Source organism: Pseudopipra pipra, chromosome 9 (genome assembly GCF_036250125.1).
Source record: "Pseudopipra pipra isolate bDixPip1 chromosome 9, bDixPip1.hap1, whole genome shotgun sequence".
NCBI lineage: Eukaryota > Metazoa > Chordata > Aves > Passeriformes > Pipridae > Pseudopipra > Pseudopipra pipra.
Genome location: NC_087557.1, coordinates 12894369 through 12917104, shown reverse-complemented (window position 1 = coordinate 12917104; position 22736 = coordinate 12894369). Strand labels below are relative to the sequence as shown.

The window sequence follows — 22736 nt, the reverse complement described above, 5'->3', positions numbered from 1 at the left end:
ACAGCAAGAGGCACATGAAGTTGCTGTCTGAAAAAATAAACAAAACTATTAAAACATAATGACTATGAAGTGTTAATTCAGTCATGATGTGTCTTGTCTCCTGTATTGGTTTAAGTAGGCTCATCTACTATAAACCTATTTAGGCTCACCTACTACAAAGCTTTTAGGGTCACTAATGTGTTCATGTGTGAACATGAAAGATTGCTAAATCCTTATAAAGCAACTCTGTAAAGGTGAATAAACCTTGAAATAATGGCAGATCCCATTCCTAAAAGGGCAAACAATGATCACAGAGTCATTACACTGCACCAGCTGAAATACAGAATTCTTCAATTTAAATGGTTTATAAAGAGACATCTGTAAAGAGATAACATTCATATAAGTCACTGTCATTTCTTTTCAGTTATTTAACAAACAGGACAATGACACCTGGTCATTGATAAACAGGATAACTTGACATCCAGTATTATCTGTTTCTCTTTACCTAAAGCTGAATTCCAAATTAGGCATCAGGAAAATTAAAAATAGAAAGAACTCATATTCATATATCAAATTAATTCAATAAGCCTCTATAGGTATGTTAAATATTAACATATTTTTGCATACTTTTGGACTAGGAGATACTCTGATATTTCAGGCCCTGAAGTACAGATTGCTAAATATATCATTCATCCAAAAACAAGAACAGAAGCATTTTTGGAAACACGAAATCATTCCTTCAGTAGAAAAGACAGTGCTAAATTAGAATAGATGGACTCTATCTGACAACAGTGCAAAGTATTAACCCCCCCTCAAAAAAAAAAAATCAATGCTTTCATAACTAATGAAGCTTGGGAACTGTTTTTAGATATTGTAAAAAATATGAAACCCAAAAGTGCTTCACCTGGAATATTTTCATGTCTAAAATTTGGCAGAGTCACATAACTTTAAAGGATAGCACATCTCCAGATGTCGATCAGGGCTTTGTACAGCTACAATGCCATAAAAATGATCTGCAGCTATAAAAGAGATAACACGATTATGAGTACACTACATTGTAATTTCCTTTGGGCAGTCAGAAAGGAAAGACAGTCTGATAGTCTCTGAGAAAAATAAGCTTGGAGGATATCCACTGTCTGACAGAAAAATCATTTTACAATATTCCAACTAAAGCACCTTCCCAACTTAAATAACAACAACAACAAAAATAACACTAGAGCTTAACAATTACCTTTCAACCAAAACACAACAGGCAGCTGCAAAGCTAAGCAGCTCACAATGTATGAGAGTTTTAATGCTCCAAATTCCTTGTGAGTTCAGGTATGGAACATAGATAGTTAACCTTATTTTGAGCCATTAGATGGAGCTTACTAGAAAGCTTGCTCTAATAAATGGTATGATATGAAGGTCAGCCCATAATTTACCATCAAAATATCTTCTAGATGTAAACATAATGCTTATGCACTACACAACCCTGACAAGAATGCTACTTGACAATCCATTTCAGATCTAGAAAAACGTTCTCATTTGCCTCAAGGTGCCGAATGTCAGCAGATTCACTAATATGCTTATTTGCACTGCAGTGGTGGAACAGAGGAAAACACCATGAGCCTCCATACCCTGCCGCTGCCTGGCTAGGGAGATGGTGAAATAAAACAAGATTTAATCCTGTCCATATCACTGTGCAGTTGGTGAAACTTGACAAAGCAACATTAAGTATTCAAAGTGGTATTGTGGTCTAAAGGGATCACATGCAGCCTGCACATGAGAGCAAAGGAATAACTTGGTTCTGCTTCGGTGTTTGTAAATTTAATTTGTTCAAGGAAAAGCAACTCTGGAAGGGATTACTAGCTGGGATCAACACTCTTACCAAAGAAAAAGATAAAATGCAAGTAGGAATAATATTGACGTTTTTGTAATACGAAACAGCTTTTTGGGCTTAAGTGAATAAATAAAAGTTGGAGGCAACTGCAGCTCAACCCTGGCATATGAGAATACTTCACTCAGTGTTCCTGAGCAGGAGGGCCTGGAAAGGTTATGTATTTCATGAAGACTGTATAGGTATTTAGAAAACACCATATTTTACAAAATTTAAAATTTATTCAGTAAAATATTGTTGAGTATTTTCTCAGTGTAATCACTATTTTTTAAATAAGTGGGGCAATAATATTCATGGCATAACAACATCTGATATATTGACTCTTTATTATTGACAACATCTCATTCCACAGGTTCAGGGAAGGATATCTGTGGCTAAGTGTGTAAATCCCAGGTGCTCAGGAAACACTGAGCCAGTGCACATGCACACATTTAATTAAGAATAACCAAGATGCAGCAATGCACTTCTGAAATGATAGTACAAGAGAAACTTGTAAATCCCGTTTGCTAAGTGTGGCTCTGTATTTACACTACCTGCAATATCCCTGAACAGCACAATTATTCAACTGTTAAAAGTCACCTCTGGTCCTACAGCAGAAAACGAGCAACAAATTTCTGAGTCTGTAAAATGCTCCTTTTGCTAAATACTGGAGTGGAGAGGTGCAGGCAATCCCCTGGGACTTGGCATGGGAGGGAAGGTGTCCTGAAGGTACATTTGCTTACTGGGCCCTTTCCATAGAAATTAGGGACAACTGGGGTAGAGGGTGGGGAGGGCAGCTGAAAGCAATGACAGAACGGTCTCCTATTTTGTTTTAGCAGGTGTCTTTGTGATAACTAAACCTCCAAATATAACAGCTAAATGCAATGCATATTTTCCTAGAGTGAAGGACAATGAAAACCTTTTCCTTGCAGATTGATACTTCAAATATAAAGCACAGAAAGATAAGCACTGCCAGCAAGGAAACTAAAAATACATCTTCTTAAGCTTGATTAATGAGCTAATAAAAAGCTATAATAAGAAAAAAATCCAATTAAAGCATCTTGTGATATTTCTCTCAAACAGAAATAAACAACCCAAGAGCATGGTAAAACTTTGAAAAATTAGTATGGATTCATATGACAGCCTTAGTATTCAAACCTACAGTACATCAGTTTTATACTTTCTTTGACTAGCTGTCTTTTATTTATCATCTCTGATGTGTATTGCCTAGAATTCTGATCCTTGATGAGTTTTTTTTATCTTGTTATTGCCTCACAAGTATAACATCTGAATTTAAATACAAACATATTAAAAACTCAGGCATTATATGGGTTGAAGATACTTATTCTATTCAGAAAACTTGCAGGCCTCTGGCACAATGTGTGGTACTTGGAAACAGTGAAATAAAGGTAAACCCCCTGGAAACAAAACTCACCCGTCCCCTATACAAAGTCAGAAAACAAACTAGCTACATGCATCACTGATGTACAAAGGACGGAGTAGAAAGCATAGAAAATTTATACTGTGATATTCACCCTTCATCAGTTTCTGGTACCTGAAGGTAATCAGAGGATACAAGAACAGCAAGGACACTGGAAAGGAACTCTAAAAGACATAGGTGGGAAGACCTGTAGATTTGAAGCCAGATGAGAAGCACCTGCACCACAAGGAACCCCAGCCTGCACCACGCAGCACCTGGAAGTGAGTAGCACTCAGCCAAGGGCCCGTGACAGTCTATGAGGAAGGCAGCCCACCAAAGAAACCCCAGGTTCCTCAGAGGCACAGAGCTGGGGCACAGCAAAGAGCAGCAGGGCAGGGACAGTCTACATAGGGTCGTAAAGAAGACTGAGAATCTCGTACCAGAGGCAGTTGTTATTTTAAAACTACAGAAACTGTCTGTTTTAACTTACTGAAACATCAGTGGAGTCTCCAGGATAGGTGCATCCCATCTCCCTCTGCCGGCTGCTCCCCGCGAGAGCGACCTACTGCAGCAAAGGCTTCTGTCAGCCAAAAGGTGTAGCGGGACACTGCCCCCAGCTCCCTCTGAATTTCATTTTTTAAACAAGAATTAAAACGTCTTAGTACACATTCTCTAATTAGGCAGGCATAGTCTTTTTCTCTTTGCACAGTTCAGTGAACATTTAGCGTTTCTTTTTATCCCTTTATTTCAAGTTGTGTCTCAAGACTTCACTGAAGAGCATGAAATATCAAATGAATTTCCTCATCAACTGCCAGGAGTGTTTCACGAATACTTTTCAAAATACTTTCGTTTGATGACGGGGTTTGCGTTTTCTTATTTGACAGCAAGGGAACCAAGATACACAAAGACTATATTGTATCTGCCTGCTTCAGCACCCGCCCAAGATTCCTGAAACTTACATTAACAACAAAGTTGACTTCAGATACTTCAGGCGGCGCCTGTAAAGACGTGCCTTGTTCTACACTGAACCAAGTGTGCCTGGGTGACGTGCCCGACACCGCAGCGGAGCTCCCGTGTGTCCAGCGCAGAATCCAGTCGCCCAGGGAAGCACCGAAACCCCCGCAAGTCAAACCAGCGTCCACCTCACTCCACCTCCCTACTCGTCCCTGGCTCCTGCAGGGAGTAACGCCGGCCATTACTTCCATTTCAATACTTCGAAATTCCGCAATTCTGATGGTTTTACTTAAGAAAAAAAAAAAGGGAACAGTTTTACTGTTTCAGAATGTTTGGCATCTCTCTTCGCGCTCCTTTTCTGATGTAATGTGTTGTCAACTTGTTCTCACAAGCACATCCCTGACGCCAAAGCAGTCCCTGGCCCCAGCACCAGGAAGCACACCTGGCCCCAGGGCGAAGGGGCAGGCGAGCCTCCAGCTACAACGACAGAGTGGCTGCCCCAGGTGTGACAGAGGCGACGGGCAAGGCGCGTTCGCGGGCTGCTGCTCCCATGGCGGGCCCTGGGCGTCTACCAGGAAGGGAGAGACCAGCCTTAAGAAGGCAGAAAAGCCTGGGTACGTCCCTGCCGGGCGCCCGGGGCTCCCGAGGACAGAGCGGGCGGCTGCCCGGCCGCACGGGGCTCTCCAGCCCGAGGCACTGCACACACTCGTTCCAGCGGCCCCGGCCAGCAAGCGGCCACGCTCCCCACGACCGCCCCGCGGGGGGCTCGCCCACGGCCGCTGGCCTCCGCCCGCCCAGTCCCCGCCGCGCCAGGGGCAGCCCGGGCAGGGGCCCCGCGCCTCCAGGAACACGCCCGTGGGCGTTGGGCCGCCCCGTCCCGCCTCCGCAGAGGTCGCAGCCGCAGTCCCGCCGTCGGGGCCCGCCGGCAGACAGGGCACCTCCCAGCCCGGACCGGCACTCCCGGCACCCGCAGCCCCCCGCTCCCTCCCAGCCCGGGCCGGCAGCGCGGCCCGCCCGCCGCCGCTTCCACTCCTGCGCACTGGGCGCGCCCCCCAGGCGGGCCGGGGCCGGGGCCGGGGGCGGGCCGCGGGCGGGGGAGCGGCGGGCGGCCAATTGCGGCCCCGCGGGGAGCGGCTGCGGCGGGGCCGCCGCCCGTGCTCGCAGGGCAGGATGGAGGCGGAGGGCCGGGCACCGGGGTCGCCGCTCCTCGCCGGAGGGGAAGGGGCCGGGGCCGACTCGCGCCCCGCTGCGGGTGCCCCCGGCACGGCCCAGGGGCCGCTGATCGCCGCCGCCGAGGTGCTGGCGCTGGACGATGAGGAGGACGACCTGGAGGTGTTCAGCAAGGTACGGCAGCGCCCTCCGCGGGTCGGGCCGTGCCGCGCCGGGGCGGCCGGGCGGGCGGGCTGGCCAGCACTTTGCCCCGGCGGGCACCGAGCGAGCCGGGCCGGGCCGGCTCCGCCCCGAGCGGGATCGCGGCCTCTGCCCGCCTGCCCCGCGGCCGCCGGCAGCCCGCGCTCCCCGCGCCCGGGCAGGGCAGGGCTGGTCCGGCCGCCCCCGGGGCTCCGCTGCGAGGGCTGGGCTGCCCGGGGCGCGGGGCTGCCTGGGGACAGCGCTCGGCGGCCAAGGAGCCCCGGGCGAGTTCCCCGGCACGAAAGGCAGGTTCGCTGCTTCGGACCAGCAGTTTGAGTCATGACTGCCCTTACCTTAAATGTGTCGTGTAATCTGGACTCGCTGTAACCTTATCATCACTTACGTTCGTTATGTACCGTATATGTATCTGTAAATTAAATAAACACTCGTGCTTAGTAATTGCAGTAGTGTTTAAATAAATGTTTGCAAGTTTCAGTTTGAGTTTTCTTTTGAAAGATGAAGTCTCCCACCTTCACATAGGAGGCTTGAGAAGTTAACATCTGTATTTTGATGAAGGGAATAAAATAAATGTAACTGAAATATATTAGGGTCCATGTTCAGAAACCACGCAGTTAGCTAGATACATGGGTGCCAGTCTTGCCAATATTGCCGATTTTAATTAAATCAATGAAGTGTGGTATGGCTACTATGTATATTATTTTTCATTTTGTACTGATTTGGTTAAGATTAGACTTACCTCTTGCCTTCTCGGCAGTTAAAGAAGAGAACATCTCATGGATCTATTTGCCTTATCAAGGCAGCATCTAAAATATAAAGACATACAGAGATCTATGGTGGAAAAAATATATACAGAGGCTAAGGTGCTGTTCACCCTCTGAGGCTTGTGAACTGCTGTGTGACAGGATGTGTGCCATGGGAGAGAAACAGCAAATACATTTCTGATTTGAAAAAGCAACAACATACATATATTCAGTAGGACTGGTTGTCATATGGATTAAATGCGTGGTTTTTTATATTTCTGTAGGCAAGATACATTGTTGTGGTATGCATGAATAAAATCATTGGAATAAGGACTTCCTTCTTAGAAGCTATGTATTTAAACTTTGACTCTAGTAGAATTCTTGAAACTCATGGCTTTTAAGGCCAGAAGGAACTATTAGGTCATTTATAGTTTGTAACATGAAAGACATCAGGCTAAATTTCACCAAGTTATCTGTGTTTTTCTGAAGCATAACTAGGGTCTAGCTGAAATATGTTCTTCTAGGAAAGCACCAGCCCTGGTTTGACATAAAGCAATGAATGATTCACTGAACTTGCATGCAAAAGCAGTGCTAAAATATAATTTTAGTTGTTTGTGCTCACTTTGAATCCTTTTGCTTTTATGAGGTAAGGTCAGGCAGTTCTGCATGAAGGTATCTGCCTACTAACACAGTGTATCAACAGTTATGCTGCTTGCTTGTCAAGAGCTATTCCCCTTGGGAATAAAAAATAAAAAGTGGAGTTGATAAAAGTTACTGCTGCTATTGGCAAATACCTATATCTTTAAATTTCTACTTGGCTTCATGACAAATATTTCTTACTTATATGAAATCTTTAGTACTATTAATGCATGCTACATGATAAGTTATTCCCCACAAACAAGAAAAAATGTCATATTATGTTAAAATACGGCCTTCTTTCCAAAGCTTGGACACCTGCCTGTAGTGTATATATAGACCAGAAATCCCTGGTTTGTTTTCAGGTGTAATTTGAGGGCTGATCTTCTGAGCTTATGAAAATCTGTGAGGTTGTTTAGGCTTTACACCCTATTTGTTCACGTTCCATATATTCAAGGGAAACTGACAGGCTAAATGTAGCTTCCAATTAAGTGTTGTAAAACCAATTTTTCTGTAACATACTGTTCCAGGACTACTTTGATTTAAATTGTACCTTAATGGGGTTCCTTATGCCAGTGTCTGTAAGGTAGTGGTTTAGCATTTGCAGGCCAAGCGGGATGGCAGCAGCAGTGCAGAGCTCAGTACCTGCCACTGCCGTCGACTTCATCTTTCTCAGTTTAGTCCGTGCAGTGTGCCATCTACCAAAATGGTGAAAAATGAGATTCTTAAAAATTGTCAACCTCAATACCCTAAGTTATTACTCAAAATGTAAATCCTGGGCTTTTTAATCTATGAAAATCCATAGACATTTAACCTGATAGTGTCATAAGCCATTGGCCTGGTATCCTGTGACATATCTCAAATACTACAGACCAGTATCTTCTTCGGCATCTCTGATAAACCATTTCATGATGTGGTGTGCATTTCACTTTATCCTAGTTTTCACTACCATTGAAAAAGTTCTGACTTCTTTTCAGCAGAGACAAATTCTAGGAGTTGAGGTATGAGTCACACAGGTACAATGTTTCAACCTGCTTTCTTCCATGAGTTTGGAAGTATGGAGTACTGCATGTATTGCAATACCCATTCAGGTATCCTTTGCCTTCCTTGTTAAGTGACACCTAGCACTGGGAAAGCTTCATATGATTGCAAGCTCTGGATCCTTACTGGGAGGTAGGGATGGATGGATGAGGCATGGAGGCAAACCTGAGTCAAGGGACTGTGCTCTGGGAAAGAGTGGTGTTTAGGCAAACCCCCAGGCTTAATGTCTTCTACAAAGAGCTGCAGTCTCAGCTGTGTGCTCTTTTTTGAGGCCACTTGCTGTGTGAGTGTTTTCCTTCCCTTATTTATTTTAGAGTCTTACTGACCAGCTGCAGTCAAATGTGAGAGTGAGATAGGGTAACTGCAAGTATTAGAGAAAGGAGAGCCAGAATAAGGCCCTCATACTGCCAGGAGCTCGTTGATTTTCTGTCTGTTTGGTCTCTTGGCCAGTAAATCAAAAGGCCTGACTCGCACACACAGCTCTGCCAACTGCTCTGTCAGGAGTGAAAGGGCTTGGAAGGAGAAGGGATACTCCAGGTAAGTGGGGCTAGGGAAGGCATGGGAAAGGACATAATTTTCTGGGACAGGGCCTTGATGCTTTTTGCATGGATGAAGAGGAAAAAGGTTTCACAACACAAGAGCTGGAAGAATTGTGTTTTTCCTGTGCCGCAAAACTCCTTCTGCCCTCATCTGTATGCACACAAAAACATAGCTCCAACCACAAAATTACAGCTGTATAGAAAATTATCATCTTTTTTTAACTGTGTTTCTGTGATGACATCAGACTTAGTTTGCATGAACTTCAAGAACTACTGTAAGTAAACCTGAAGTATCATGAGGATGAAACTTGTTTAAAACTCACATGCATTCATTCATGTGCACATGACTACTAGACCTGTATTAAACAAATCTGAAGACCTGCTTATTCTGTGGATTTTTATGCCTATGTTTTGTTTCACAAACCACATATTCATCAGCCTTTCCACATAAAAATATACTTTCAGAAACCTGCATGTATAGAGAAAGTTTTAGTAGCAACCTACAAGAAAGAATGAAACATTAAGATATTAATGCCCCATGAAAAATGAGAAAATATGAAACACATTTACCTTGATCCAATTTAGGCCTTGCAGAGTCATTAGTCCTCAAGTTATATGGCCATTCAAGTCCCTTACACGCTCATGCATTTTTCTTTCCCTGGAAATTTCCCGTTGTCTCAGCGCTTTGAATCGCATGGGCTGCTCTGAACTAGCAGTCCTCATTCTTCATCTAGAGTGTGGCCAGCCAGTGCTAGCGGGCTCTGAAAACAGCTTCTCTGTTTATTCTCCACCACTCAGGACAGTGCTAGCTGGATACCAGTATAGAAATCACGTGTAGAAACACACTGAATAAAAGTAAAATGACTGACAGGTGTACAAGGAAGCCACTATATAATATTTAAAGTCTTGTCTTTAGTCTTCCGTGTTGCTTTTGTCTCCCTGTTCAAAGAACTGGTACATAATTGCTTTCTGGGCATAATTCCCAGTATAAATTTCTCCTCCATATTTGTGGGAGTACATTGATAAATCCAAAGGAGAGGGATGGCAGTAGGCAATGAGCTTAAGGCAGGAAAAGAGCAAGATACCATGTTCCAGAGAAAGTTTTGATCTAGTTGAATTCAAAGGGAAAAAGGAACTCTCCCCAGCTCAGCAGCACTATAGTGGTGTGCTCTTCACTCCCATGAGAGCAGCCTTGGGACGATGCCGTGACTCCAGTTTGTGTGGACTCACACATTTCCAGTCCTGGCATTCAAGCAGTTTACTCTTTAACTGCATCCCTTTCCTCCTTCCTCCATAGTTAACAAGGCACTGGAAAGGGCAACTCTTTCTTAGTGTAATCTAACTATGCTTTTAGAAAACTTCTAGAAAGTAGATTAATTTTCAAGTTTGTTATGAAAATACTTCATTGCATTGCATATATTACAAAAAAGTATACAGTATTTGCTATTTAAAATATAGTGATTTCTTTCAATTGCTCTAATTTATTATTTCTAATGGTTTAATAATTTGTTATGCTCTTTCATGGAGTTAGTGATTTCAATTTATTTTCCTAGTAACTGTACCTTTCAAGATTTTAGATTACTAGATCTCATCCAGACTTGCATCTAAGGAAGCAAATGAGATTTCTTGCTTGTTTCCAATTTACACTCCATTTCTCAGCACTTGAGTGGTCACCATTGAATGCACTGAGCAGAAGCAGCTGCTATGGGGTCATATTCTTAGAGAGCTGTGTGGAAGTGGTTGATGCTATCAAAAAGTGGATTTCCTCTTCAGCAAAATAGTGGTTTGACTTTTTTTTTTTTTTAGAAATTAAGCAGCAAATTTTTACTTCATCCTTACTTACTGTTTTCCTTTAGAAAAAAAGAAAAATATTAATTTATGTATCTGTAATTGTTTTCCATTTCAAATTTTATTTTAAAATACATGCAAACTGAAATATCCAATTACAATAAAAATTCTGATTCTGATTTTGTCTTGTTTTCTTTTAAATCATTGGGTTTTTATCTACCCTGTTCAGGTTATTAGAGATAATTCAAACATCATAAGTCCTCAGCAACTGGCTTTTAACATTTTAATAAAGCTGGTAAGTATTCTACACAATTAATGGGTGCTTGGATTCATAACTAATTTTACCATTCATAGGCAAGTTCTCTTTGCATAACATTCTTCTCAAATGGTAGTATTTTGCTCTTTCAACAGTTTTAGAATAAATCTTATTTCTTACATCCTCAATGAAGTACATACTGAAAAGGATAATAGATTTTCTAGGTACTATATAATTCTTTCATCTGCTCTATATTATATCTGTTCTATCAGATTATTTAAAAGCTTGCCATTTTAGCATCTGAGACATATGTGTTTGTATACAAAGAGGTACTGATATGAATGTTCTCATGTCTTATCTATAGGATACATCTCTGGCTGAGGTAAACTCATTCAGTCCTTCAATGCCAATATCCCCCTCATCAATGATAAACCAATATAAATTTGAAGATGGACCAGAATTAAGAGATCTCTTCATTACAGTCGATGATCCTGAAAGCCACATTACAGCCATTGAAACATTTATTACATACAGAGTAGTCACAAAGGTAAGCATCTATTCATGGCTGTAATGGCTTACTTTGATAACACCAGTAGCATTTTTGCTCTTCTTGCCTACCATTCTCTGTGATATTACTAAATTTAAATTGTACTCTGATTTTGCCATGAGTTACAGACAACTAAAACTGTATGAAACTGTGGTAGATTCTGGAAAAAAAAATCAGTGTAAGTCTGCATAGGTGCTTACCTGCAGAGGTGCTTACATTATTTATATTGAGAAAATAGTTAATAAACCTTCAATAGCAAAATGAGTGCTATGTGAGAATAACATTTTCTGTTGTGATCTTCAGCAGGAACATGAAACAGCAGAAGGACAGATTCAGTTTGAAAACACTATATTGGCACAAGTATTTATGACTTTTGGATCACTTGCAGCCTGTGGGTCTTTTGTCTGGCATAAATGTTACCTGCTACAGTCTTTCAGTTCCATTCTTTTCTAAGTGCATCCATTATCACATATTTTCTAATTGCATCCATTATCACATGGTTGTTTGTTTCCCATTTACAGTTGCATGTGATTTCTGGGGAAACTGCCACAATTCTCTAATGAAAAAGTAATGCTGGGAAACAATGAAGTGTATTTTTAGTTGTCCTAAATGCAAGTTATTTACAGGAAATAAGGAGGAAAGTCAGCCTTATGAGTCCAGCCAGGTCTTCTGAGATTACCAGCAAATAATCTGCAGGCTGCATTTTGAGAATTGCATTGTTAATTTATTTTACTTTGAGTTCTTTTTAAAAGATTCATTTAAAACCAAATTTTCAAATGGGAATTATTCATCTTTAAATAAGAGGAGATATCAATTCCTCATAAAATATTTAAAGAGTAGGAAGAGAGCTATCTTCATTAGGTTGCTAGCAATAATTTTCCCTTTATGCATGTTTCTGTAGACTAGAGAACATTTTTTCTTCAAGCAAGTATGGATTGGCCATAAGATAGATTGCTTTTGCCTTTTTTTATCTCTTCTGTCCTTTCTTATCATATTTAATTTGGAGTACTGGCTGTTGATGATAAAGTAATAGCATTCCTCCCACATACCTTGAAAAATTTTTATTCAACAAAAATGTTTAGATTACAAAAGCATGTTTTGAGGTTTTTAGAATTTACTTGCATCGCATTATAAATCTCTGTGCAACAATGAATGCTAAATAGCACATATTAACGAAAACATGGGCTCTTCGTGGCTTGCCTCTAGAAGACAGAGCAGTGATAAAATAAATCTCATGGTCTGACAATTTTGTAACTCTGTAATAAGCATTTTCTGTAGACATTAAAGGTTTGTTGGCAAGTTCTAACAAAGGGCTACAAAGCTGGAATTGATGATGGGATGCAGAATCCATTAAGCAGTGCAAGAAGTGTTATTGCTGTAATATTCTGAAGTTTTCATGTTTTGAACGTGGGGATTGTTGATTAGTGTCAGCAGGTTCCAAGGATGTGTGTCAGGTCTTTGGGGTTTGTTCAGAATGCTAAAAAATGGACTTTCCTCATTAGTAGATTACTAATCACTTTAAAAGAAGTGCCCTAGAAGTAATGAACATAACTGGGATTGCTAAAAGGAAAATGCAACACTAAAGTAATTATTGAAATATTTTGGAAACATTTTGGTAGGACAATTATTATGTCACTGCATGAAGTGCAGTTAAAAGCTTGCTTTTTTCCTTTTTTCCCCAATAGAACTTTGATTTCTTGCTAAAACACGATGTGTTTTAACTCTTCAAGGAGTCGATCATTGTACTTTAAAATAACAGCAAACAAATAACAGGGGCAAAATAGAATCATGTTGCATTCCCTTCAAGTACTCAGTTTTCTCCAAAATCTAAAACTGCATTGTTCTTTTCTTTTTCTGGTATTGTAACCTAAGCCTGTTGTTTCTGCCCCTGTTTTTCAGACATCCCGTGGTGAATTTGACTCCAGTGAATATGAAGTTCGAAGACGATACCAGGATTTCCTTTGGTTGAAGAGCAAACTTGAAGAAGCACATCCGACACTGATTATTCCTGTTTGTTTGTTGTTTTTATTTGTTTATAAGATAGCTCCAGTTTTATACAGAGATGTTTGAGGTCTTTTTGCAACTTCTGAAGTCTCGCAAACATTAAGCTAACCTATTTTCATTAGCTTTATATGCATGTGATAATTAAAAATCACATAAAGGTATTTATTAGGTTTTTCATGGTGCCATTTGCAATAATTTATGTCCTCCTTTCTTAGTTGCATTTGTGTTCTTCTGCACTGTGTGTTACAAGAACCATATTATTACAAGAACCATGTTATACGTTAGTTCAATATGATAACTTTATATAGCTTTTGGGTTTTTGCATGATAGATTTTACAAGGTATACCTATTTTTTTTATTAAGTAGAAGAACTACTGTAATAACCGTAATATTATGCAAATTGTACAATATTATTCTTCTTTTTTCCTTAGCCATTGCCTGAAAAATTCATAATGAAGGGCATGGTGGAACGATTTAGTGATGAATTCATTGAGACTCGAAGAAAAGCTTTACATAAATTTTTGAACCGTATTGCTGATCATCCAACTCTAACTTTTAATGAAGACTTCAAAATTTTTCTTACTGCACAAGCCTGGGTAAAATTACTTTGTTTTTATCTACAGTTATGTGAAACCACCTCTTGTGTTAGTAGAGTGTATCAGGAGTCCCCCTGGCTCAGTGTTCAATAGTGTCATTCCATGGCTTGTTACAGAAGTGTTAGAAGAAGGCAGGGATTTATGGAATATACATACCTCAAGATAACCTTTTCTTCAGTGGTTTTGGTAATCATGTATGTGATCATAAATATTGCTGTACCTTCCAAAGTAGTTTTTGTTACTGCATTCTGGATTTTTTTGTGGCAATTTCACAGTATGTCAAGTCTGCATGCATTTTGGTACACATATAAGCTTCCAAGATTATGAATTAATTATTGGTTTGGCATGGCACTGTCTTTTTCATCTCTTTGTTGTTTTTTTTTAAAGTTATACTGATCTCATAAAAGAATTTCCTGTTGCATTGTTGCAAGATGTCACCAGTTGCAAACTGGAGTTTTGTACTCAGCAAAGCCTGCCTCTGAACTTCAGCAAAGGTTATTCTAGCAACATTTAAAAAGAGACAAAAAAAATAGGTGGATTACTTCCTCCAGTGGGGACATTGTCTGCTTTTCTCAATTACTTATTTCTGCAATCATTACCTCTGCTTTCCTGTTCAAAAAGCTAAACTGGAAACTAGTTAACTCACCCTGAGGAATGAAGGGGTAAAGGTTCTCTGCCTTCTTTAACTGTTCTTGTGGAGCGTGATACATGGCATGCTTGTGTTTGCTCAGAAAGGCTTGGCTCATAAATGCACATGACAGGTACAACTCTGACACTTGTCTAGTAATTATAACATAAGATTTGTACACTAAAAAGACACAGAGAGGCTTATGTACGTAGTTTTATAAAAAAAAAAAAAGAAAAAAGCTTTATGAATTATTTTCAGAGAATTAAAAAAAGTCCTTGAAAGTAAACAGAGCTTATTCTGTCTTTAGGAACTCTCATCACACAAGAAGCAGGGTCCCGGTTTGCTGAGCAGGATGGGACAAACCGTCAGAGCTGTAGCATCCTCAGTAAGAGGAGCAGTTAAAAATCGTCCTGGAATGTTTACAGAAATCAACGATTACATGGGAACATTTAGTCAGAAAATAAACTTATTAGATAAAATAGCTCATAGGATTTACAAGGAAGAAAGGGGTAAGTAGAAAACAAGTATCAGTTTTATTGATTTAAGAAATTAATATATTGGAAAAGTAAATCAGTTTTTATCGTGCCAGGCAAAATGCTCTTTCCAGCAAGGAAGGAAAAAGGGAGATTTATGTTTATACTGTGGTTTTCTTAATGGTTATGGTTTTGACAGATCTTCCAGTTAGTTTTCATAAGTTCTTAATAGGAATAGTTTTAACATGTCATTCAGCTGCTTTTGAGGAACTTTGAAGAAAATGTAATAAGTGTGGCTGTCTTTTTACCTGTGCTTTTTTGAAAACTGAATGACCTTTTGTTTTTTACTTTCAGGGCAATCTCATGCTGACATAATGCTATCTAGATTCCAGATCTTTAAACATCTCTTTTTTTGGTTTCATTCTTCACCTTTTTTCTGTTTTGACTAAGTAGATTTTTTTTTTTTAATAGCTTTACTGTTGGGCATAATTTCTGTCATGGTAAGCTGTGTCTATTAAGAGTTTTCTTAAGAAGAATGACTTGACCTTATTTTTTTCCTTAAGTAACAGCAGTTTGCACACCTACGTGGAATGCTAAGTGATTGACTTTTCTGAGATTCTGAAATTACTCTGATCTCAGACTATGCCTGTTCAGTAGAATTTCCACTGGGCAGCACTTGAGGTATTTTCTTGTCTATTTAATTTGAAAAGCTGCACTGTGTTCCTTAATAACTGAGCCCTTGTGCTTTATTGTGCAGCACCAGATCTCAGCATGTCCTCACTGAATTGGAAGGATCTTATAAAAGGAAAATACATATTGGTGAAAAGAGTTCCTTTTGATATTGTTCCTTTCAATGGAAATAGCTGAGGTCTGTAGGTTCAAGGCATCAGTATCAAATTCTTGGAAGACCTTAAGAATTTTGACATGCTTCCAAATGCTGTAGTTATATCTTCTTCCCATATTTTCTAAACAGCACGTCAGAACACTTGTGTGCAGGGCTGCACTGTTGTGGATGGGAACTGTTGATAGCTGCAATGCAGACAACATTCCTGCTTGCAGTACCTTGATGTGGGATTCTTGATTACATCTTCCACAGAGGTTTTTTTGTCCAATTAGTCTCAAAGTAAACATTACACTCTTCATGCCACACAACTGCTTTCATCTTTTCTAGGACGTTTCTTTTTTTGATACATGACCAGTGCGTTCACAGTACCCTCCTGTGAACATGCAGCTTCCTGGTCATATGGAGCTTTGCCCACGTTTAGCCCTACCAAGTGGCACAGTGAATTCTGGGCCCTCTCTCTCTCTGCTTACAGATTATCACTTGGTCTAGAGACATAAGAGAAGTAATTTGTTGGATATCCCTATATTTAAATTATTAAAAACTACTGAAGGACATAACACCTGGAGAACTGGTGTGAACTTTAGTGTTTCTTTTGAAGCTTTTGGGACATAACAAAGCTTCTAGTTTTAATAACCGAGACAGGATTTGGAACATTACTGTTTCAAGCAGCAGAGGAATTCAGGATAGTAGACCCAAATCAGACCAACTGCTGCCCACGGCTGCTCATGGCTCCTGTCGCTCTATATGAAGATAATGTGAAGCAACGCAGGTCATTAATGCAGGGTGTCTGAGTACAACTCTTCAGGTCTGCCTGCATACGTGTGTCCTTTTGAAACGACTGGGGCATTTTTGCTGATAGATTTCTTGAAACTACTTAATTACAATACATTAATTGATTAGTTTATTCATAAACAATGAACCAGAGTTTACTTACCTTGGTCATTTGAGCAAATTTAAACACTAGCCTCAGCCTCTTGGTTTGTTCACAGTAAATACGAGGTTGTAATTAGCATCGCTTAGATATCTATTAGAGAACAAAGAGTAATATGTGTATATGTTCCTGTTAAGACTATTTTAATGAAATGAAGGAATACGGCCCCATCCACACCCTCTGGTCAGCATCGGAAGAAGATTTAGCAGACTCCCTGAAGGGCATTGCCAGCTGCATCGACAGGTGTTGCAAGGCTACGGAGAAGAGAATGGCAGGGCTCTCAGAAAACCTGCTGCCAATTTTACATGAATATGTTCTCTACAGTGAAATTCTGATGGTAAGGTTTCTTTAAGGATTGTTTGTGGCTGTAAATAAAATCTGGCTTAGTCCAGTGACAAAGTCTAGGAGAGAATGATGAAAATGATTTTACAGTCCCTGTTTTTACTCATTACAAAACATGTGCAGCATAGGATAACTGTCCGTTAGCAGGGAATCTGGTTGGTTCTGTTTCCCTTGCTAATCCAGCCAGAGATGCCCCTTCCAAATAAGAAGAGCTTGACAGTTCTGCTTGGCAGGCAGCCCTTGGTAGCTGTGCTAGGGTGTCTGGTTTTTCCATCTTCAGTGAGCTCTGCATTGTAGCCAAAAGGGTTTGGGAACAGCAGCTGAGAAAGACCTTCTCTGACACGGATAGAATATGAACTCATTGAGTAACAGATTGTGTGTGGGAAAAGGAGTGGAGAGGTTTTTCCCTTTCTAGGAGCTGTTCCTAAACTATGTTTTCTTTTTCCAGAACAGCAGGGAACTTCCAGTCCCTGCGCCATTATATAAGCATGTGTTAGTCTTTGCCATAAGCTACTGCTCTCAGTTCCCTTTATGTATGTATTTTTCTTACACTTGGAGAGAATGTAAAAAATCAGACTCCAGAGTTGATATACTCAGTGTTGGTGGATAATCAACATAATTAAGTAACTGAATTCAGCATGTCATAATTCCCACTTTGCTGCCTCCAGAAAGCAGAACATGTGTACAAACCCCTCTTTGTCTAGGTTTTGAGCAATGCCAGCTGCAGTATCTGTTCTTCTGTTACTGCTGGGAGTCCAGCTCCTACTGCAGTGCCTTCTGAGTAGGGGCTGACAGTGTGTGGCAGGCCATGGGTAGAGCAAGACCCCAGTTAACTGAGCCTTTGCTGGCACTGTGCAGAGCATTGCCAATTTCTCAGTAAGGCTCAGCTACTGAGAGGTTAGGAATTACTGCTGCAATGACTGCTGTATTTAAAACAAGCTTCACTGAAAGAGGGGCCATGCTGGTAGGTGGAGGTACTGCTTTGCTTAAAGGTTTAAAGAGATTACCATCCTAGCAATTGCAGCTCTTCTTCGTCTCCCCCACTTCCAGAAGTAATTTTTCAGCATTTCTAAGTCTGTTACCCATGAGTGATCCTAGCCTTCATGCTACTGAAGAGATTCTGCCTGCCCATGACCTTCTGTTTTGCAGCCTGGCTCACCCTTACCCTTTCTCAGGCGTTCTGTCCAGAGCACAAAGAGGTTTCTGTGGAAACTACCTGGGTGACTACCTGGCTCTTCATGCACACTTTACAAGTTGCTGTTCCCCACTGCATTTTTTCTGCTTGTAGTTTTCTTGATGCAGCACTTACAACACAGCATTAGTCTGCCATGAGGTCCTGTCCAGAGGAAAAACCTTCCTTCAGTAGCTCGCTGCTGTTCTACAATTGTCCCTTTCCCTTCTTTCACTCTGGATTTTTATTTTTGTTATGGCTTACTTCCCTCTTGGAGTTTGGAGAGGGTAAAACTAATCACACTAAAAATACCATGGGAAGTCACACAGTAATAAACCTGCTTTCAGAGGTGTGTTTAACCCCTCATGTGCAGTGCTGCCAAGATCACATGCAAATGTGCAAAACAAGGTGTGATCAATACAATACAGTCCTTGTATTTCCCAGTGTTGTGAGTTCAGCCTTTAACCGGGGAATGAAATGAATTCACAGCTAAAATATTTACATCTGGACCAGCTCCTTCCTAACTGACCCACAGAATAAAACTGCTGTCCCTCAGGGTACAAATTACAGCATTAATTATTTACAAATTCGCATAAAGAATTAGAGGGTTTTGTGGCAGGGTACCATTAAATATTACACCAAAAAGCTGTAAAAGTGTAATAATATGTTTTAAAAATATAGTCCCTATGTTTGTCATTAGAAGTCAGCACTTGTCTGTAGTTGTAGCACCTTAATATTAAAATAGTTTTGTTTTATAATTTGTGATAGTAGCCATTAAAACAGTTTTAAAAGAGGCAAAATAAATAGTAAAAAAAGAGCAAGCATTTGTATTATGAAGAAAAGTTGTTCCAGACATTTGTTTTGCTTCTGTGCTTATAGCTAAACTTTTTCTGTATATATTAAGTTCTGAGCTATTGAGCAGATTTATGAGCATTTGTATATATAGCTAATCCTTTACTCAGAATAGCCCAAAGTCAGGTTTACCAATATTTATTGTGATTACCAGATCAAAAAGAAACACTGAAAAATTATTTGAAAAAAACTCCTAAATTATTCTATTGTATTTGATAAAGTGACAAGATCTCAGAGATATTTTCAATCAGAGAGCTAGAGAAGGTAGAGCTGCTTGTGCCCTGTGATGTTTCAACATGCCCTGTGCTAGAGGTGAATACTGAACATCTCTGCAGCAGAAGCAGTAAAACCAGTTGTGGCAAGGTAAAGTAAAAGAAGATTTTGAGGTTTGTAATTTAATATGTTCTGCTTCTGACTTTTTTCAAAAGGACTAAAGCCTTGCAACACTTCTGCAAGATAAGCATACCTGAGTGTGCTTTTACAGATGAGGAAGCTAAGACAAAGAGAAATTTATAAGGCTTCATCAAGGTCTCAGAGCAAATTAGCACTGGAAATGGAAATTTAATTTGTTAATACTGTTCCCGTTTTGTAGCTTAACAAGTAATGTTCCTTCCCCCTTCTAATTATTTTTTTTATATTATGCTAAAAACCCAATACCTGATAAGACAGTTTTAAAGGAGGTAATAATTACATATGCTGAAAATAAGCACATATATCAATGGTAGAACAGCTATCATTCCTATGATAATTTTATCTGATTTTTGTTAATTTTTTCTGATTTTTCAGAACTACATTTGGCACTTACAAAATAATATTAAAGGTTAAAGTCACACTTTCAATAAGGCCTTGTATACCATTTTTAGTCATTCTACTTTATATTGTAAATTTTACTCAATGAAGATACTGTCATTCATGAGATTTGGCAAACTCATGTTGCTGTTTTGAGATATGAATATATAGTAAGTTGAGCTGATACCAATTGAACTGCTGTTGCAGTTTTGTTCATATAACTAGCAATGATACTGTGTATGCATATAAATAGCAATGATACTGTGTATGTCAGATTCTTGTGGCACTGATTTTGGATTTACTAAGATTCTTGAAAAACACATAAGATAAAATACAGGTATGGAAAAATAAGTCTTCATAATTTTAATTTTTTTAATTAAAGTATATGTATCATGTCAAAATTATTAAATGGCATCATTCTGTGATCTTACTTATTTTATAGAATAGCCAAGGTGTTTGATGGTTTTCTGAAATAGCTAAAATATGGTGTAGTTTACACCTTTTTTTTTCTTCTTCTATATTAAGGGTGTTTTGAAAAGGAGAGACCAAATTCAAGGCGAGCTTGATTCCAAAGTTGATGCTTTAGCCAATAGAAAGACAGAAAAGGAACTGGTGAGTATGTACAGAAAGCTGAAATCTTCCAGGCCTTATTCTAACTGCAAAAGATATGCAAAAGAAGTGTCCTGAGAAGCCATGTGTAGTAACTGGATGGTGTCTCTGCGATTTTTTGTAGCTGTATGTGCCAGGCAAAGGCAGTCCTGAGAAAGATGCAGCACTTCAGTAGATGGGCTGCTGGAGTGAAAGGCTGGTCATAGTGGGCGACCACTGTGTTTTGTCAACACAGACTGTACCACAGATTATTTTTAGCATTTCCATTTGCTTCCACACTTGGAGTTAAAAGAAAGTAAGACTTGCTGCAATGCTCTTGTAGCTGCTGCTCCATTGATGTAGGAGAGGGAGAGGAGGTGGTTAGAATGAGCAGTTGTTCAATAAGCTTATTTAAAATGAAACATTCTGCATTTTGTTCTGTCTAGTTGAGCTGAATATTTTTTTAAGTCCAGTATGACACTTCATTCATTCTAGTGAAGTCGGACTGTAACTGGTAGCCTGTGGGGGCAGGCATCCCCAAAACCATCAGCAAGGCTCAGTGAGCCAGTTAAAAGCAACTTCCAACATGAGTATTGGCATTTTAAAATTTTTGATTGTTGAACTGTCACGCCTAAGTAATGTCCTTTTAGCACAGTGTTAACACAAAGTGTTACACAGTGTAAATAATATATAAAACTGACTAATAACTTTTTAGTACATAAAAGGAGAAAGTCCTTGACATTTCAGATACTTTTTATTTGAGTTGTTGTAATTAGTTTTCATGTAAAGATGAGCTGTTTAGATAGTTTTCGGATTTGAAATTCCTATTTTCATTTGATTTGTCACTGAGATGAATAAATAAGAATATATTACCACTCTCTGGTATCTACTATGGCTATGGTATATTTTGTAACAGTTGGCCTCTGTGTACTGCAGTGGGACATTAAGTAAATACCTCTGTTTTTTTTTTTTCTTGAAGTAGAAATTCTGTTTACTTATATTGTCCTATCATTTCTCTGCCTCTGTGTTCTCGAAACTGTTTTTGTTTCTTTGCTTCCTTTGCTGCTTCTCCTGTCCTTTTTCCTTAGTTTAAAGTTTGAAACTCTTATAAAATGCACAGAGGATGGTAAGTTGGAGAAGTCCTCTAGGCTGGGAACAGGGTAGCAGTGGCAGGTCCATTCAGTGATGAATTCCAGTTTCATACAGCTTGTTTAGCAGGCAGTCTCATTGCTGTCCACCATAGAACATTGCATGGCAGGACATGGCCTCTTCAGGATGTATTCCTGTTATAATCTGATGGAGTCCTCAGGCAAGGTGCATGCACTACCTTTTTCCTGAACTGTTACAAATCAAGAATATTTTTACTTTAGCATAGTATTGATTACACCATGTTGATTTGATACTGACTGGTTTACGCCATCATGAGATGTTTGTACTTGCTTCCAGTAGGATTTTGAGATCAGCTTGCCCAAAGTTATCTTTTTTCACTGTTTCTGTGTTTCAATATCTGCATTTACAGTTTTGGTAAAGCCTTTGGACAGTATGATTACCCAAGTGTTCAGATATTTGCTTTATCTGTCCAATCCCTCTGTGTTTTACTCATTTCAGAGAATCCTGTTTCTGAGAGCCTGATTCTCCTTGCAGTCTCACAAAAGCAGTAAAACAGATGTCTGTTAGTCTAATCTGATAATAAAATTCTGTGTTCTCTAATTGAGTGGCAGCTGTATCTGAAGATGTTTTCTTAATTAGAAGGCTTTTTCTATTAAGGATAGTTTGATTGCAGAGAATGCTGTATTGCTATTTTTAACCATTGAAGTGACTTCTAACTGTTTTCTTGGTAATTTTTGTACTATTTTAAAATTTTTGTTATGTGTTGAAATATTTTTCTGACACTCCTAACCAAACTGATTTCAAAATAAAAGGTGGTCATAACACAGGCACTGTTATTGGAACTGGTGCCAAACACTGAGTTTGAGTGTGTTTGCACATTTCTATTCCTAAGCAGAACTCCTGTAGCTTCTAATGATCTCATAGATGTCAGATTGAACTTGTCAGTGCAATCTAGTAGCCAGAAATTTTGCTGACAATGAGTGGCATGAACTCTAATCTCATTTGAAGTACATTTCCACCACAGATAAGGAGACTCAGACTGTCATTAGAGCTGATAAAAGGCTGTGAGATCTTTAGCATTGGTCACGGCAAACATTAAATGATTTAACAAACAGGAGGTTGTACAGCAGAAGAATGTAAAACATCCCCAAGGTCAGTGCAGATGAAATAGGCTGGAATTGTAAATTAAACCTTATGGGACATTAACCTCATTGTCTGGGAAAAAAAAAGTTTTCTTGAGCTGTGCTTCTGCAACCTGGCATTTAGGAAGCTGCTTGTG

General features: G+C 39.7%; 1 protein-coding gene across 5 annotated transcripts in view; it reads left to right on the top strand.

Moving 5' to 3' along the window:
• The first annotated feature begins 4361 nt into the window (after positions 1 to 4361).
• The window catches only part of SNX7 (sorting nexin 7), a 35727-nt gene continuing 17352 nt past the window's right edge, over positions 4362 to 22736 (top strand). For 4 of the 5 annotated variants that reach the window (XM_064664677.1, XM_064664675.1, XM_064664676.1 and 1 more), the window contains exons 1-7: positions 4362 to 5555; positions 10947 to 11129; positions 13029 to 13139; positions 13565 to 13729; positions 14665 to 14866; positions 16743 to 16942; positions 20285 to 20371. In XM_064664677.1, the coding sequence (XP_064520747.1) occupies positions 4491 to 5555; positions 10947 to 11129; positions 13029 to 13139; positions 13565 to 13729; positions 14665 to 14866; positions 16743 to 16942; positions 20285 to 20371 (2013 nt within the window). In that variant the 5' untranslated portion in view covers positions 4362 to 4490. Of the gene's footprint in view, positions 5556 to 10946; positions 11130 to 13028; positions 13140 to 13564; positions 13730 to 14664; positions 14867 to 16742; positions 16943 to 20284; positions 20372 to 20492; positions 22317 to 22736 lie in introns of those variants that run through there. The other variant, XM_064664679.1, reaches the window with a different exon arrangement.